This window comes from Palaemon carinicauda, chromosome 10 (assembly GCF_036898095.1).
Source record: "Palaemon carinicauda isolate YSFRI2023 chromosome 10, ASM3689809v2, whole genome shotgun sequence".
Classification (NCBI taxonomy): domain Eukaryota; kingdom Metazoa; phylum Arthropoda; class Malacostraca; order Decapoda; family Palaemonidae; genus Palaemon; species Palaemon carinicauda.
Genome location: NC_090734.1, coordinates 136,015,698 through 136,033,630, shown reverse-complemented (window position 1 = coordinate 136,033,630; position 17,933 = coordinate 136,015,698). Strand labels below are relative to the sequence as shown.

At 37.7% G+C, this 17,933-nt stretch overlaps 1 protein-coding gene across 1 annotated transcript in view; it reads left to right on the top strand.

Annotated features, from left to right (window-relative positions):
• Positions 1-13,878, top strand: part of LOC137648811 (uncharacterized) — a 242,980-nt gene extending 229,102 nt beyond the window's left edge. The window contains 10 exon segments of the mRNA XM_068381969.1: positions 242-505; positions 704-985; positions 5,832-6,652; positions 6,860-7,023; positions 8,743-8,896; positions 9,996-10,118; positions 10,267-10,486; positions 10,885-11,405; positions 11,539-11,793; positions 12,127-13,878. Coding sequence (XP_068238070.1) covers positions 242-505; positions 704-985; positions 5,832-6,652; positions 6,860-7,023; positions 8,743-8,896; positions 9,996-10,118; positions 10,267-10,486; positions 10,885-11,405; positions 11,539-11,793; positions 12,127-12,576 — 3,254 coding nt within the window. The 3' untranslated portion in view covers positions 12,577-13,878.
• The last annotated feature ends 4,055 nt before the right edge of the window (positions 13,879-17,933 follow it).

The following is a 17,933-nucleotide window of genomic DNA, read 5'->3' as shown; positions in this document are numbered from 1 at the left end:
CAGGTCATATCAGAGATTTTACCTTAGTGTAGTGTAGAACGGGGCACACACAGAAGGAAAGGTCTTATTTTATATTTTAAGATCTGTAGAAGGGAGGAGATTTTCTTTATAGGTAAAGTGTTAAGTAATTTCTTAGAAGTATGTTTCAATTGCTTTCATATTTAGTGTTCTCAGTCTTTATATTGTGAGTGTGGACATGTTAAAAGAGGATATTATAAATAGTTCTTATTTGTATTTTCAGAATATACAGCCACAAGAACCCTTCATCTAGGGTTAGATGCAGAATCAGATGTTGATGATAATACCGAATCGGCAGTCCCAGATCGGGCCACCCCACTATTGGGCAGAGGTGGAACACCTTTGGGGCGAGCTATGACCCCTCTTAAATTAATATCCTCGAGGAAATCATCATCGGCGTCGGTTGATGGTGGCAAAGGTTTCAAGATTGGTGAGGGAACCATAGCAGAAGATGTGGAAGAAGAGGAGGAGGAGGAAGCTCAGGGAAGTAAGTGTACACTATATTTCACTTTTAAGGTGTTAGGCTAAACAACACTAAACTACCTAAATGTTTATTCCACCTGTCACATTTGGTGCTTTGTACCATAATTTGAATTTAAAGATATTGGTTTCCTTACTTTTATTTTACTGTATATTATTTAAGATAGGGATTTCTTTTTGTTAATTTTGCCTTTCTTTTCTCCAGATGCTGTTTGGCGATGGAGCAGAAAAACTATTGAGACAATAACGCGTATCACAACAATAATGACGGCATCAATAGCGATGATGGCAACCCGTGCTGTCACAGCAGCGTCATCTAAGGAAAAATTAGAAAAAGAAGAGAAGTCGTCGTCGTCGTCGTCATCGTATGTTTCTACTCTTGAAGTCATAACCACAAAATATCAAGCTTTATGTGAACGTCTCAGAAAAAACCCGATTCTCCTCTGGATTCCGTTACTACTAATTCTACTTCTTCTAGTACTTGCAAGTAAGTGTTCTTTAGCCTTTATGGAATTGATAATACTTCTCTTTTCAGTTCTTTAGCCTTTATGGAATTGATAATACTCCTCTTTTCAGTTCTTTAGCCTTTATGGAATCGATAATACTCCTCTTTTCAGTTCTTTAGCCTTTATGGAATTGATAATACTCCTCTTTTCAGTTGACATTTGTCTAGGTATTGGGTTTGTTTTTATTAAACAGTACAATAGATATTGAGTAAATGGCTGGGTGTTTCATTCTTTAGTTTTGCACAATTGACTTTTTCCATCTGGAAAAGTAAATACAAGATACTTTATGATTATATAAAAAAAGGATTCTTCAAAATAGTATTTAGAATTCACTAAATACAGTATATGTACTGTTACACTGTACTACGTACACTACAAGTCTGCTCTTACACTTGCATTCATATTTCATTGGTTACCCTTGCCGTAGTAATTTTGACGTACAATAATCCCTTGTCGTGAGTTTACCACAGTAATACAGTATTGAGATCATTATAATTTTTGCGTACATTATTTTATCGTGCTTCAGTTTAGTGTTTCCTAGTACTGATACAATTTTAGTAGTGAACACTATTTATTAAATTTTTTACTCAGGAATATATATGTAGTATCTATTTTATACTAGGTGAATTATAAAGTAAGTTTTTCTTTGCTAGTGTTCATGGATTAATAATTTCGTAGGTACTGTTTCTTAGAAGGAAGAATTCTATCATGAAATTTTTATTTGTAAATAGTTCCAACCAAGTATTTGTTTTTGTTGAAATGTGCAGACAGTTGTTTACTTGATAACCTATTTGAAATTTGAGCCTCATTTTGAAGAGCTATTAAATCACTTATGGCAGTACACTCATGAGGCCAAATTATAATACACTTTGGTTTAAATAAAAACTTATAAAGCAATACAGTACAATACAGCTTTTTATGTATAATAATAAAGTACTGATAAGAATCAGTTTAAAAGTATGTACTTAAACAATTAGTAACATTATGGGTAAAGCTTTCGCACTGCATTTAATATAATGAAATGATGATGATGATGATAAAACAGTAGAATTCAGTACATGAATTATTGAACACAGGTAGTTGTTCTGTTGCAAATGTAAACCCTAGTCCATTATGTAGGATAGATATCAACAAAGCTAGTGTACTCTGAAGTTAAACTTTTGTAAGAATATGTAAACAGGTGGCCGGTACGCTTCCCTCTCGCCTTACCCCATCGATTACCATATGGAAAATTTGGTGGTCTTTTAACTTTGGGATAACCCTAGTTTGTGGAAGACCTTCCTGTTTCCCCTGCGAGCTGTTATGATCTCTTGGGACTGCAAAGGGATGTTGGTGACTGCTCTTGCTTCAATGGAAGCACATGTGTGTTTCTGCTTCGGCTTGTCTTCTTCGAGAGCAGAGAAGAAAGAATCTCCTTCTCGGGCACCTCCCTTTGAAGTTAACTGCTGTTACACCAGTCTTTGAATTGCCTCATGAGGCTATTGGAGGAGGCATGCTTAATGTTAGCATGTTCTGCCTGATAAAGTGTGTCTTGAACAGAGTCCGGTCCACTCCCAACCTAAATATGACTAGTAGCCCCTAAATGATCCTAAGTAGAATGGTACTCAGACCTTCTAATTCTTCTAGTAGCTACTCCAAGAGAATGGCTTTCTCTCCCTGCTTTGTTGCACCAACCGTACGTCCAAATATTCCACAGCTCGGTGGAATCATTTAGCGCGAAGTTGTGTGAGAGATGGAATGCTTCAGCTTTCGTGTACTAAGCCAAGTGGGCTATCTTCTGTAGGTTGGTGTTGTGGAAAGGATGTTTCTCCTCTCGGAGCCTCTATTCCAATTATAGAAGAGATTTTACTTTACCTCTGAAGAGAATAGCTCTGCTCAGTATCAGCGATGAAGGGCTATTGCTCAGCCTTGTCCCAGCTCTTTAGGCTGAAAGGTGTTAATATTTCCTCTTTGGTGGAACTCATACGGAGTTTTGAGTAGTTCAGTCCTCCAGTAGAGGTAACATTACTAAGGTTTTGCGGTCCCTCAAGAGGGCACCTTTACAAACTGTTGAGGCTCTCCACAGAAAGGAACCTTACCCTCCAAACCAGTTATCTGCCGGAGACATTCTCCTTCTTTGTCCCTGAGTTTGTAGCTAAAACCCAAAATCCATCGATTCATGATCCCGATTTTCTTGGTTTCAAGTTGAGCCTTAGAGCAGTAACCAACAATCTTGATCAGCTGCTATTGTGTCCTTTTAGGGAGTTGAGGCACTACCTTAAACTTACACACACAACTCTACTCTACCTACTTTACCTGCAGTGCCTGTTTATCAGCACGAGGAGAGTTAAGAAATACGATCTCCTCTTGGCTAAGGGAAATTATTGACCACACATTCGCCAACCTCACCTTCTGCTCCAGATATAGCTCGGGTAAGAGCCCATGATGTCAAGAGGAGTCGGCATGACCCCGGCATTCCATAACAATATCTCTGTGGCGCAGGTATTCCAGGCATTGTCTGAGGGAATCGATCCACAGGTCCCTAAACTCTTTTTTGCTTGGGCCTGTTACAGTCGCACACCAGGTGGTATAGCTGCCTCTGCTCCTCTCACAGAACCATTAGCATCGGATCGAGGGTACAGGTTACGTGTTAGATTAAGATTAAGGAGAAGATTGACTGCCGCTTTCCTTTTCATCTTCCCCTCTTTTGGGGTACAGCATTGGACCCTGTCAGCTGGAATCTAATTGCTTGCTGGTAAACCCCACTTGACCTGTAACTTTTCTATTTATATAATATTGAAGGGTCATGGTAACTACCAGCTACCTGTATACACTTCATTATAAAAGTTTAACTGCCGAGTACATCAGCATCGCTGATATCTATCCTATGTAAAGGACTCGGGTATGTATACTGTAGTTAGGAAAAACACTAGTTATCTCCAAATTTATAACTTTTATAATGAAATACAGTTGAAAATGTACTCTTTTAAGATTTTTGTATGATTATATTACTGATGAAGGTTTTGTTTGATAAGATTTCACAAAGCAATAAGGTTTGCTGTATTGTCTATTCACTTTATTTTGTGCTCATAATTCGGCAAAGTTTAAATTTCATTAAGTTTAATATTTTTGGTTGTGCTCCATATAATTCATTCTTTAAATGTGCTTTAGCTTTGTTAATTTTTATACCTCTAGTGGGTGAGTTTTTATATGTAATATGCAATGTACATTGTCAATGGACTAAAAAATTCTAAACTGCACAAAAAAATATAAAGAAAATAAATTATCTGGGCTTGGCTTTACCTGTATTACTAGCATTTACATTTTTCAAAGTTCACAAGTAAAAGATCTACTAAATAGTCAATGTTAAACTATTTCATATACTTTAGATTTAAATATAGTATGTAAATGTGTATGTTGAACTGTTGATGGTGTTTTCTTACATAACAGAGCTATCTAGACTTCAAATTTCTTAGTTGGAAGTGGAACCTATGCCTAAGGATTAAGTTTTTAGAATAAGTTTTATATAGTTGTAGAAAAGGTGGTCTTATATATGTAATTTTATAGGAAGTGCACTGGGTAGAATATCAATTATTTCCTCCTGGTGCAAGTATAAGTTGTGTATGATTGCCATGTTATCTGTGTATGTTTCTATTTGTTATGTTCTCCTTGAAAGGTAATTATTTCCTTAGGTAACTACTGTTTATTTTTACTTTATTTGCACCAACATTACTAAGTTTTGATGCATAAAAAAAAAGTGCCATTTTGTGATTAAACCTGTTTTCAGGTTCCCACAAGCCACTTGAAAGTCAGGGGAAGCTACCAACGACGAATGTTGGAAACACAACTGAAACAACCTTCTGAGAGTTGTGTATATGAAGTTGCTCCTCTTCTCTCTAACATACAAGTGGCATATGAGCTACATTGATTCGGGTCACAGAGACTTGTAGAAGTGCTTATCTTCTTGCTTTTCTTTTGTATCATATTTCTCTCTGGCTCGGTATACATTTACAGTACTTTACTTGTAGTGTTGCACCTTCAAGCGTTTGAGAAGCATCTGCATTATCATGTATTTTGTAGCATCTTGAGTTAAGGAGATATGCTTGTATAAAGTAGTCTTGTTAGTCCTGATTTGACATTGCATTGATATCTCTCTCTATGGAGTCAATATCAGTTAGTTGACAGTTTCACTGTCATTCCCACTTATTGTGCAGGAAATTTGTACATTAAAAAGATGGGAGATTCTTCAGATATGAATATTTTCCATCACCTTTTAATCAGATTAACCTTTGATATATTATATGGAATTAATCATAAGAATAACCTAATTATAATGACAGAACATAAAGGCACCAACAATCTATTAACAAATAAAAATGCATGCACGTCATATATAATATAGTATGTATGTAAATGAATAGCATGGTATATACTATAATGAAGCCTTTCCGTACACAAAGTAATTTCTTGGTACGAAGGCGATGCTGAAATTTGTAAAGGCTAGAAATTTTCTCTTAATTATCTTTTCCTCTCAACTGAATTTTACCCTTAAAGTTGCTTGTTAACATTCACCTGATAACATGACATTATTGTGCTGCCACCAAAGGAAATCGTAACCTCCAAACTTGGATACTTTATGAAAACATTGTGGTGTATTGTTGACAAATTTAATGTCCTAGTGCACTTCCTATTGAAGTACTGTATACTATACTGAGATGAATTGGATGTCTTGTGTATTCTCCCCCCAAAACTCTTATTTTTGCACTTGTTCTGAATCTTGTCACCTATATTCATGTTATCAGAAGAATGAAAATAGCTAATTTTAATTTTAATTTTCTTTACTAACAGCTTACTGGTGGCTGTTGCAGTCTGAAGGAAAGACAGCTGGTGCTTCTGACCTTACAGCAGAGAATGATGGACCATCCTCATCTTTCCTCTTTCTCTTCTTTGCTCTTGTCCGAGATCTTACTTTGTCGGTTGTTTCGGGGATTTCCTCCTTTTTCGCCAACCTTGGGTCAACTGTAACAACAAGTACAATGGGTTTTATTTCTCTCTGTCAAACTGGAATCACAAATGGCGTTGATTATGTTGTAGCTGCGTGTATCTGGCTTGGCACGTCCACCTTATCCTTCTTTTCTTGGCTTTGGTCTTGGATAATCATTTCTTTCACTTATTTATTGCAGTTGCCTTATCTTTTATGGGAGTTAGTAAGTAATGTAGCTCTAGCTATTTATGGCTTTCTCTCTTCTTCTGCCTCCTATTTATATGGCTCCATACCTTTTGTTTTCTCCAATGACCCTTCGCAAAATGAGACAAGCATAGAAAATAATTCCTTCAGCATTGTAACTTGGGTCACTAACCTGTCCCCTGCCGAACGTCTTAATGAAGCCTATCTTACTATTGCAGCAGGAACTCAGTCCTCGGGAACTGTGCTTTGGAATGCATGGATGTGGCTTGTTTTGAGCTTAGGGGACCTTTTTACAGCTTTAGCATCTTATGTTGCCTTGGGTTTATCCTCTTTGTGGGCAGCTATTACATATGTTCTCTCAGGACTTTGGTCAGTTTTGAAATTCGTTTGGCTAGCTTTGGCCAGCATTCTCTGGACTGCAGCAACAATTGTCTCGTCACTAGCACCAAATACATCAGCAATCCCCGCCACTGTTGAAAAGGTGAGTAGCCTTTACAATTTTGTGACATTTAATTTAAATACAATACTGTACTGTAGTGTAGTATCTTTACTTACTGTTGATTTATTTTTCACAGCCCTGTTAAATGATAAAAATTCAGTTTCCTAAAATTAATATAATGCAGGATTTGCTGCTCAAACCAGATAAAAAAAGAATATTAATAGGTTATTTTGTTTTTGTTTTCGGCAGAATATAGTAATACAGCCTGCTGTTGTAAATGTGTCATACCCAAAAGTGGAAGAAATTGTCCAGCAGGTTTTGGAGAGTGATAAACTCAAAAGCATTATTGCTGCTGCTGTTGCTGAAAACTCGGATGGAAGAGTCACTGTTGAGGAAGTTTATGCAGCTGCAAAGTAAGTGATGAAGTACCATTTATCAATTGAAACTTATGTAATTAAATGTTAGCCTTTTTTGCTCTTAATTGTAACCAGTTTTATTATATAGTGGAAGTGGATAAGAATTCGCTAGTTGAATCAATACCAAAATTTTATTGTAATCTTTTAAGATTGTTCTGTATATATGTTACAGTATGAAAGTTTTTTTCCCAAGTTTTCCTGGTACAGGGAAACCATCTATTTTCCACAAACTTGGTTTCGTAACCATGCTGTGCAGTATTTTATGATTTTGATGTACTGTGAGGGGTCACTTTTCACTAGCTAGATATCACTTCGTTATACCTGTTTATTCACTAATTACACATCTCCTTTGTGTCCACCTTCAGGTTATATCTTCCCGCATAGGATAAGTTAATATATTGTGGAATTAAATTTAGAATGTTTAGGTTTAGGAATATTAAAAAAACTGAATCTCTTCAATCTGTTGTTCTTCAATCGCATACAACAAAACCCTCTTTAACTCCTGAACACTTGTATGTTTAAGCTTATTCCTGTTTTAGCAGCTTGGGCTAAGCTTGTTTTCTATGGAGAGCATTTGCCTTTTTATGATAGTTTTTTTCTTTGGAATAGGTCTTACCAATTCTAAAAGTAAGGAAGCAGACTTTAGTGTCTGTCATGTTGGGAGTCACACTACTGGATCCTTAACTACTAGTAGTTTTAAGGGATGCCTCAGTTTCCTCTTAAATACAAAAATGTTCTTAGCTCAAGGGCTTAACTACTGCAATGTAATTGTTCAGTGGCTATTTTCCTCTTGTTAAGTGTAGAAGAGGCTACCTATGGCAACCAGCTCTTCTAAGAGAAGGACACTCCAAAATCAAACCATTGTGCTCTAGTCTTGGGTAGTGCCATATCCTCTGTACCATGGTCTTCCACTTTTCTGGGTTAGAGCCATCTTGTTTCTTGTCCTTTTTTTTTTTTTAATCATATGAAAGATCAAATCTAATGTTATTGTTCTTAAAATATTTTATTTTGATTGTTCATTACTTCTCTTGTAGTTTGTTTATTTCCTTGTTTCTTTTCCTCACTGGGCTATTTTTCCCTGTTGGAGCCCTTGGGCTTATAGCATCCTGCTTTTCCAACTTGAGTTGTAGCTTAGCTTGTAATAATAATAATAATAATAATAATAGATCTATCTGTTTTCATTTGACCAATAGCTCCTCAAGTCTTCACAAAACATCCAGGAATAAGGAGTTTTGTATCTAGACAGTTAAATGGTACTCAACAACTGTCAGGAATGACTATGACCTTTAATCTTTGTTACTTAGGGCTCCATAATCCTTTTGGCCCTAAGCCGAATAGATTTTAGCCTTCTTTCATTTTGCTCTACAACTTCTCAACATTTACTTCATACTGCAACTGCTTGGTTTTCCCCCAGTTACAGATGGTACTGAATTTCATAAATCCATCATAAGCATGACTAAGAACTCCATAGAAAAATCATACTTAAAAATATTAAATTATAGTGATGATTGTATTTAAGTAGACAATTAGAATAATTTTCGGAACTCCATCGTAGGTTATATTCAAGGTACGGTTACTTAATAAATGAATTTAATTTAAAATATGATTTTGTATATGTCGCAAGCCTTTAATGTACTGTACTATGTTTATGGAGCCTTTTTTTCTATCTTTAATTTTTAGTTGTGCTGTTTCTTTATATATTCTTTCTATTTTCAGGTCAGTAGTTGAAAGTGAATTGGGTGTTGTAAAAGCAGACCTATCATCATTAAAAACAGAAGTTCATAGCAATGCTGCTGCTGCCTCAGAACACCAAAAGAAGATTATACAGTTGCATGCGGAGAAGGCAGATCTAGTAAAGCAACTGGGAGAGGTTTGTACTTTGTCATATTTTTTCCTATTTTGTTTGAAAATGTCTTATGTTGTATAACTTGGTTTGATGGCACTTTCATACCTGGATGTTGAGGTGAAAATTTCTTTTGCAAATAGTGTATATTTGTTATGGAACTTTTAAAAATGTGTGTAGTATTTTATTGAAAGCTTCTTTAATATAGAATATTTAATTAGAACTTGCTATTTGCTGCCATTTCTTGATATCTCCCTGTAGCTCTTACTCTGATATTGGACACCCATTCTGTTAGTTATTTCATTACATTGTCCCAAAACAAATCGTGCTGTCATTTCGTGTCATTTTCTGCTTTAGATATCCAGGAATTCAACTGTTAGTTGTCCCCATAAGGTGAAATGCCATCAGTGTGACATGTCTACAAAACTTTGCTACATCATTTCAGGCCCTAACTGCTGTTGCTATCTAGCATTTTACCTTACCTCCATTCTGCCTCATATCTTCCATCTTTTTGTCCAACCTCTTTAACTTTAACCACAGCATAATTGCAAGGTTCCCTCAATTACATCTGGGTGCTGAATGGCCTCCCAGGTCCCTGTGTGGAGCTACACGAGCCAAGTTAAATGTGAATGTGTCTTCGTGTATATTTCTTTTGAAATGTAATGTTCCAAATAAAAAATTTCCGTAGGATAAAAAAATACTATCAGGGTGAAAGTGACAGGAAAAACCCATTAAGCCCAATCCTAGAATGCAGATTGTCATTCCTTTTTTATTATCCTGTTATACCACCCCTGTGAAAGTTGAAATCTTTTATCTCGATAATCTGGTTAAGCTAAATTTTATATTTGAATTAGCTGTAGTTAAACTATGCTTCTGCATTTTGGGAACTAGAAACACATTTATTTTTTATGTTCCAGTAATGAACATATCCAGATATCATTAACATTTAATACATAATACAGTCCATGCATTCACTGTTATGCATTGGTCACTTTCCTGAATCATCCTTATACATCTTCCATTCTGATTTTCTTAAGGTTTAATGTAATTTTATTGTGAGTTGATTTTAATATCTCCACATTGTTTATTTCATTGCAGTTATTCATTGTATTTCATTATGTTCCAGTTAGGGCAGCGGCTGTACAACGTTGAAGGAAAATTGGAGGCAGTCGATGCAAAATCGATTGAGGACAACCGTGATATTGAAGAACAAATAAAACAACTTCTACAACAAATAAACAAATTAGAGGTATGTAGTACTAATATACTTTCTGTAAAGTGTTCTGGCTAAAAAGTATGGGTTTTCATTGAAAAGCTGTATGAAAATTAGTTTTATGTATACTGAAATTTATTAGCTATCTCGATTTTTAATCGACTTTAAACAATTATTTTTGTAGGCGGATCACACCAATCTGGCTGCAGAAGTGAAAACCTGCTGTGATGATAAGAAAATACCAGCTTTATTGGCGGATGTCTTTGGCCTAACTTCAAATGGAACAAGTGGTACAGAAGAACAGGATATTGGTGCCTGGATGAAGACCTATTTTGTAGCCAAAGATGAACTCAATGGCAAACTCAACGAGTTGATGTCCATGATGCAACTCAAACCAGATGACGGTGAGTTTGGATAGTGATTAACATTGTATGAAGTGTGAATATATAAAACCATACTAAAAAATAAATTTGTTTCTTAAAGTAATATTGGAAAAACAATATATGGATAGGATGTTGAACAATTAAATTAACCCTATGTAGTATCCTGAAGTAGTAATTTCAATAATTAGCCAAATGTAAGCTCAGAATTTTTAAAATCTAATTGTTATTTCCTTGGAAGCTGATTGTGTAGGGATTTTATATATATGAAAAGTTTAAATAAAATTACCCTTATATATGTATAGGAGAAGTGCTAGTCTTTTAATGTGCTTATATACATTAATGTCAAATTCATAATTTTAGTAGAAACTTTGCAATTTGACAAAATAAAAGGAAGATTTTGATGAAACTACGATTTTCAGATGCCACCAAAGAAACAGTCAGCCAGACAACACAAATGGTCATGGCCACTGTCTTATTGAAATTGCAAGAGGAAATGAGTAAACTGCATCAGCAGCATTCTCTTGAAAGCCAGCAGATGATCCAGAATGAAGTCGAATCAAAAGTGGAGGCAGCTGCAGGCATTTTGAGAGAAAAGGTGACAGAAGAAATATCACAGGAGATAAATACGCAGAATGCGCAACTGAAAGAATCGCTTAAAGAAAATGTCAATTCTGCTGTTCATGAAGAAGTCAGTGCTGCTGTTGGAATTGCAGTAAGCAATGCTGTAGATGCTTCTGTTGAGAAAGCAGTTCTGGTTCAAGTAGAAAAGTCAGTACCCAAAACTGTGAGGGATATTTTACCTAGCATGGTATCCGAAGAAGTCTCGTCATCGGTACAAGAAATGGTAGCAGCGACATTACCAGGTGTAGTTACAGCTGCTGTCACAGAAGCCATGGTACACGTAAGTGAAAATGAAGCGGGTGATGATGAGGCTATGGAGGTAAGACTTGAATTACATTATGTATCATACATGTGTTTATATTATACAATTATGACATTTTTTATAAGCTGATATATGTAATTTTTGTCTTTGCTGTTCTTATACTATACCTAACTTTTAATTGATTTACCAGGTGAAACAGGGCAGCGGTAAAAACGAGATTGTCGGAGTCACGGGGTCTGCGTCGGTTAATATGACACACGATGGAAGCAACACTTTGTTTGTACCTGGAATGCATCTCTCTGGTGGCTTAAATGAAACGGAGGTCCTCAAGATAGTTCAAGATGCCTTAAAAAAGTATGATGCTGACAAAACTGGCATGGTTGATCATGCGCTAGAAAGTGCCGGAGGAAATATAATCTCAACAAGATGCACAGAGAGTTACCAGGTAAGTAGTTCAAAAATATTTCTTTAATAGTATGCTTGTATTGTATGGGGTAAAGGGAAGGATTACTTTGTACATGTTTATTTTTGTGGTTCAGATACACCACTTGAGTTAATATACAGTACTTCATGAATGAAATTTAGATCACACAGTTTAAAAAGATACCTCTTAACAATTGTGGAAGCAATGAAAAAAGATATGCACAAGTTTGAACAAGAGGTTACTAATAGGAATTTTTTTGTTCTAAATAGGTTGGACTTTACAAAAGAAATATATTTTCCTAAAGCTCAAATAGTTTATAAAATTAGGATTATGCAATTATACTTGTATCAACAGGTACACCAGGCGGAAGTACGGGTACTGGGATTTCCAGTGTATCGCTATTCTACAAATAACCCTCGTACGGTCATTCAGCCAGACTCTCTGCCTGGTCAGTGTTGGGCTTTCAAGGGCTCACAAGGATACATTGTTATTGGGCTTGCTGGAATGGTAAAGCCAACAGGCTTCACCTTGGAACACATTCCGAAGTCCCTTTCTCCAAATGGGATCATTGACTCCGCACCCCGTGGATTTGAAGTATGGGGCTCGTTTTCAGAGAGAGAGGAGGGTGTTTTACTTGGTACTTATGAATACCTAGAAAATGGTGAACCTTTGCAGTATTTCCCAGTAATGGCAGAAAATACAGAATACTTTCCATTAATAGAACTGAAGATCAATAGCAACCATGGTAATCTTCAATACACGTGTCTTTATAGGTTTAGAGTTCATGGCGTACGGTTTTCATAAAAAATTATGAAATGAAACTAAAATTTTGTCTTGCGGCCATTTTCTTGAGAAGTTATTTTCAGTGTTTTAGAGTATCAAAGTGGCCTTAAAATTTTATCCTCCTCAAAGAAGTACTTCTAACAGTATACTGAAAAACACTGAAGGTGATTTTCTGTTCACCTTCTTTAATAAGGAATATTTTTTTTATCTTATAGTTTGCAAAAAAAAACTAATGACAATGCTTTTCAGGTTTGAGTTAATATTTTAGCTTCATGTTTTCTCCGATGAGTAATAGGATGCATGAAGAATTTTGAGTACCTGCTTTAATAGAAAGGGAGGAACAATTTCTGTAACAGAAACCAAGTGTGTTAGGTTGTATGGTTTGTTCTCGAAGAGAGGAATGCGTGAAGTTCCCCGTTTATTTATTTTTTTTTTCATTTTGTTGTGATTGAAGTTTTCCGTTGCTCTTAAGTGCATTTTTTTTCATTTGGAAAATTTTCGTCTTGTGCATCATAGGGTTCTTTAAAAAAAAAGTTATAAATTTATTTATCAGAAATCAAATATGGGTAGATGTTCCTTCCAGTCTGTAAATTTACAGTGCATGAATGCTGTCCAACTTTTGAAATCCAGTACAAATGCATGCATTTGCACAAAGAGATAGCTTGACATGCATATATTTGTACATATTGATGAAATAAATCATGGTGCTTTAATATGGCCTTTTGTAAGTCCAGTTGTCCAATCAAGATATAAACAGAAGCTTCTAGTTTTATACTTAAAGCTTACCAGAGATCTCATTTACAGGAGATAAAAAGTAGAGTATGGAATAAATTTTATATTTGCCTCATTCGTTTTAACTCTACTGGTTTAAGTGTTTTTTTATTTTGATTGTATTACTTAGGTAGAGGCTGTAATATTGGTTGTTTACCTGCTCCCAAAGGTTGCTTTTGTTTGTATGACTACAACCATCATTATATTTTGCCCAATTTTAATGGAATAGATATGTTTTGCAACCCAAAGATGTGTAGATAGTTTTATCCTATTTTTCCGTTTACAGTGAGGTACAGTACAAAGAGTAAATGTTAGTGCTGTATGTGTATGTAGATGTATGTACTTATTTTGTACAGGTCTTGGACAAAGTGAATTTTTGTACATTTATTAAAAAAGACAGAAGAATTGTCTAATGGGGAGCTGTTGTGTATGCTTAAAAATGGTTATGATTGCCATATCTACCCTTTTATTTTTTTCTAATGCTTCCAAAACTACTTTCTTTTACTGTTTTTCATCTTCTGTCAGCCAAACAAATAAATAGTAAATTTATTCTTCCCATGTTTATGTTTCCTAAGGTGCATCCCATTTATTTGTTAATACAATATTGTAAACTTGTGAATATTAACAACCATAAATTTTCCATGAAATTTATTTTGATACTCACAAGTATTAGCTTGCAGACAAATAAAAAAAATCAAGGTAGCCAGCCAGGATTTTGCCCCTTACTGCAAGGTGATACTAATTACAATTTGTTCTTACACAAATACAAAATTGTCCTTTTAATAGGGTTATAATTTCAGGGAAGCTGGAACAGCCTTGAAACCTTCAGTGAGGTGGTTCTAGTTACTGGCAGATGGTTGAAGATAATTCTCCATACGCTTGGGCTCCTCACACAGTACTTTATCGCTGCACGATTATCCACCTCATGTATGTTATTCAAGCTTTAAGTCCTACCCACCTCATGTTATTCAAGCTTTAAGTCCACGCATCAAGATCTTCCAACACCCCAAGATCTAACTATTTGAAGAGATCTTGCTACACATTTTTGCGATAGGGAATTAGAGCGCGGCTTTTCAAGACCACTATCAGCATCTGTACGAGCACCATGATGCCCCATCGCGATTGCCAGCAAGGCCTCTCTCCACCCCGTGACAGGCACTCAAGCAATGTGCGACTCTGTGCTATGCTCTCCCACTCTCTCTTCAAAGGCTAAAGCACCCAGAGCTTTGTCATCTGAACCCACGAGAGCTTGAGGCATCTCGATCTCCGAAGAGGAATCCTTTTGTTAATCTGTCAACCCTTTAGCTTCGATTTGTGAATACTCTAATGGGAAGCAAGATTCTACCGAGATACACATAAAGACACTTTCCAGAGGTGGGAGGAGTCTTAGGACGTTGCTGACACAATGGCTCCTGTTAGAGGAAGTATTATGTCCGTTGATCAGTGCTTTGGTGACCCTCAAGGGTTTTAAGCCTGCCCTTCATTTGCCAAGGCTAGTTCTTGCCTGAGGGTTTGGATAGGGCTAATGGCCATGAATTCCAGTTCAAAGAATTTCCTCCAGGCCCACAGAGCAAACAAGATCTTGCATCCCTCACTCTTTTAGAATGAAGAGGATGCGAACCCGTCTCCATTACCTATCAGTTACCACACTGTCTGCAGGGAAACCTGTGGAGAGACTGCACGAGAGCACCTCATTATAAACACTTGGGTTTGCTGCGATCTTAATTGCTTCCATGTCCAGCCTCTTGTGGATCTCCTGGATCAACCACTGATCAGGTATATTAGGGTACTTCACCATGACCCACGATTTTGGCAATTCCCAAGGTGCAAAAGAAGTAAATCAGCATGTCCTTTCATGTGCAAAGGCTGTGACCTTACTAGAGCACCAGTGTGCCACCTGGGTACTGAAGAGGAGGGATGATGTCACCTCCAGATTTGTCAGACAGGTAGTGCTAGGTGTTGTCCCCGAGAAACAATTTAGTCCTGGAGACTACAGTCCTTTCCCGCAAAAGGATGTGGCGGTGCCGATGAACTGTACGAAGGAGAGCCATGACTTCCTTTTCCTTATACAGTTACCTTTAAGGGCCCAGGGGCTTCAAATGCAACAATAGTGAGCTTCAAACCCAATCAAACCTTGGAAGTCAGCACTTATGATTGACTCCAACCACCAGAGCCCAATCTGGACCTCCTAGAAAGGCATGAACGCTGCTGCTCCATTTTTGCCCTCACCCTACCCAGTCCTGGAAGGGTGGTAAAGCAAGGAGACACTGAAGATGATATTCCCCTCCACCAGCTACTGGGAGAGGGGGATGCATGTCACATCATTGGACAATATGGCAGCAACATGGGTGAGTGATGGAAGTTCTTAGGGAGAGAACTCCATTCTTTAAACCACACCCTCCCTAGGCTTTCATACCATTGACATTCTAGACACCCCCCCCTCCCTAAATTTCAGAAAGCTCTTGACCTAGGGGCAGGAGTTTCTGAAAGCTGTAGAGAGAACACAGTCATTCGTGCGAGATGGTTCTCTGGGTTTCTCTAGTCGACTTTTCCTGGTGTAGAAATCAACTGGGTTTTTTTGGAGATTGGCCATTGACCTCTCTCTGTTGACTAAGTTTGTTCTGCAGATCCCATTCAAGATAGAGGATGTTAAGTACTTTGCAGTCCACTATCAGGAAGGAAAATATCTTGCTTTCCATGAACCCGAAAGATCCGTACTTCCAGATAACAATCCATCAATTTTACCAAAAGTATCTCCTTTTCATCCTTTTTGGGTGTTGGAAGTAAACCAGTTCAAAGCCATATGCTTAAGATTGTCTACTGCTCCTCAGGAGCTCACACGAGTGTTCACACTCATTTTTACTTGGGCCCACATTAATGGGATTTGCCTCTTGAGGTATCTGGAAGATTGGCTCCTCCTATTATCCAGGAGGTAGTTCCTCTGGGTTCAGGACAAACTTAACATCTGCCACAAAATCTGTGGATTATGATCAATCTAGAAAAGTCCAATCTCACACCCAAGAAGAGGATAGAGTACCAGGGGTATGCTGATAGACTGCAGCAGCAAGTCCCCCCATTTATCAGGGAGGCAGCATTCATCGAGACACAATCAAGAAGTTCCGGCTTGACAATGACAATGTCATCTGGGATATATTTTGTCATAGGAGAAGGCAGTCCCACACAGTTTGACTGTCTGAAGTGTTACTGGTCAGCAACAAGCACACACTGTGCTCTCCCTTGCCATTTAGTTCCACTGGGACAAGAAGCACAGGATGATTTTGCCTGGTGACTGAGCAACTAAAACCTCACCAGAGGATTTCCACTTGATTCCCCATTTCCAGAAATGCGGCTGAACAGAGACACACCCGAGGAATATGGCTGCCTCTGGAATTAAGTCAAAGGAAGAAAAGTACCTACCTATCAACTTGTTGGAAGTTGTCAGCTACTAGCATTGCAAGCTTCCAACAGTTAGATAGAGCACTCTGTAGCATTGATGAGCAACAAAATTACCGTTGTGGTTTATATCAATAAATAAGGGGATACTTTCACAGGCCCTTTGCAAATGGATAAAGAAGGTGCACACCTGTCAGCAAGGTTCATTCCTAACATCAGAAAAGTTCTATCGGAGACTAAGTCACCAGGAGCAGCTTGTGGGCTTCATGTGGTTTTAAATCTTTGCGTGCCAGAAAGGCTAAGTGCCCTCTTGAGAGATCAACCAGTTTGCCACTTGGTTGAACAACAAACTCCCAGTATTCTTTCACCAGGAACGTTCAAGGACGGCTTCCAACCCCCATGACAGTCTGGACGATGCTCCTTGTCGAGGTGCTAACAGAACTACCCATCTGCTGGCATTAATGTCAAGGAAGGGACACTTCTCTGATCGGAGCATCTCTGCATTTGGTTGCCGATTTACTCATCTACCTTTGTCGATAAGTTCCTCTTAGTTTCTGCCGTGAAAAGCTAATCCTCAACTTGAGCAACGATGTTTCTGCCAGAAGCGTGAGACTGGTTGGAAGGGGGTTCCTTCCGCCGACTCAGGATAGGGAAGGGCTGAGGGTATCCCGTGCAGAGGCAGACGTACACTCCTGTGCCCCTATCTTTAACACCTCTAGAAGCCCATCCTTTGTGGGGAAACCCAAAAGCCCCAAGGAAGACCACAGCTGACACAAGGCGTCAAAACAAGGACTTCTTTTGAAGGTTGTCTGGGGGTTAAATAGTTATCACTTCCCTGATCAACCTCTGGAAGAAGCCAAAAGAGAAGAGGTGATGGAAGAGTTCTAGCTGTAGAAGCAAGAAATGTGGACTTCTTTGCCTTCGAGGATGAACTCGAGGGCGCAGAATCCCTTCTAGGCTACTTGCGTCTATTGTACCGCTCCTGGGTAGATGGCCACTCCCGACACTCAGAGCAAAGAGAAGCTTCCGTGCGGGAGTGTCTTCTCAACGACGGGCAAAGTCTGTGAGGATTCCTTCCCTTCGCTGACAATGATACTGCAAGAGCAGCCCAATATGCCAGGACAAACGCGCATGACTTCAAGTCCTCAAAACACAATTATACCTGAAAAGGAAAATAAAAAGTTAAATAGGAAATTCTGGGAGAAAAAGAGAGA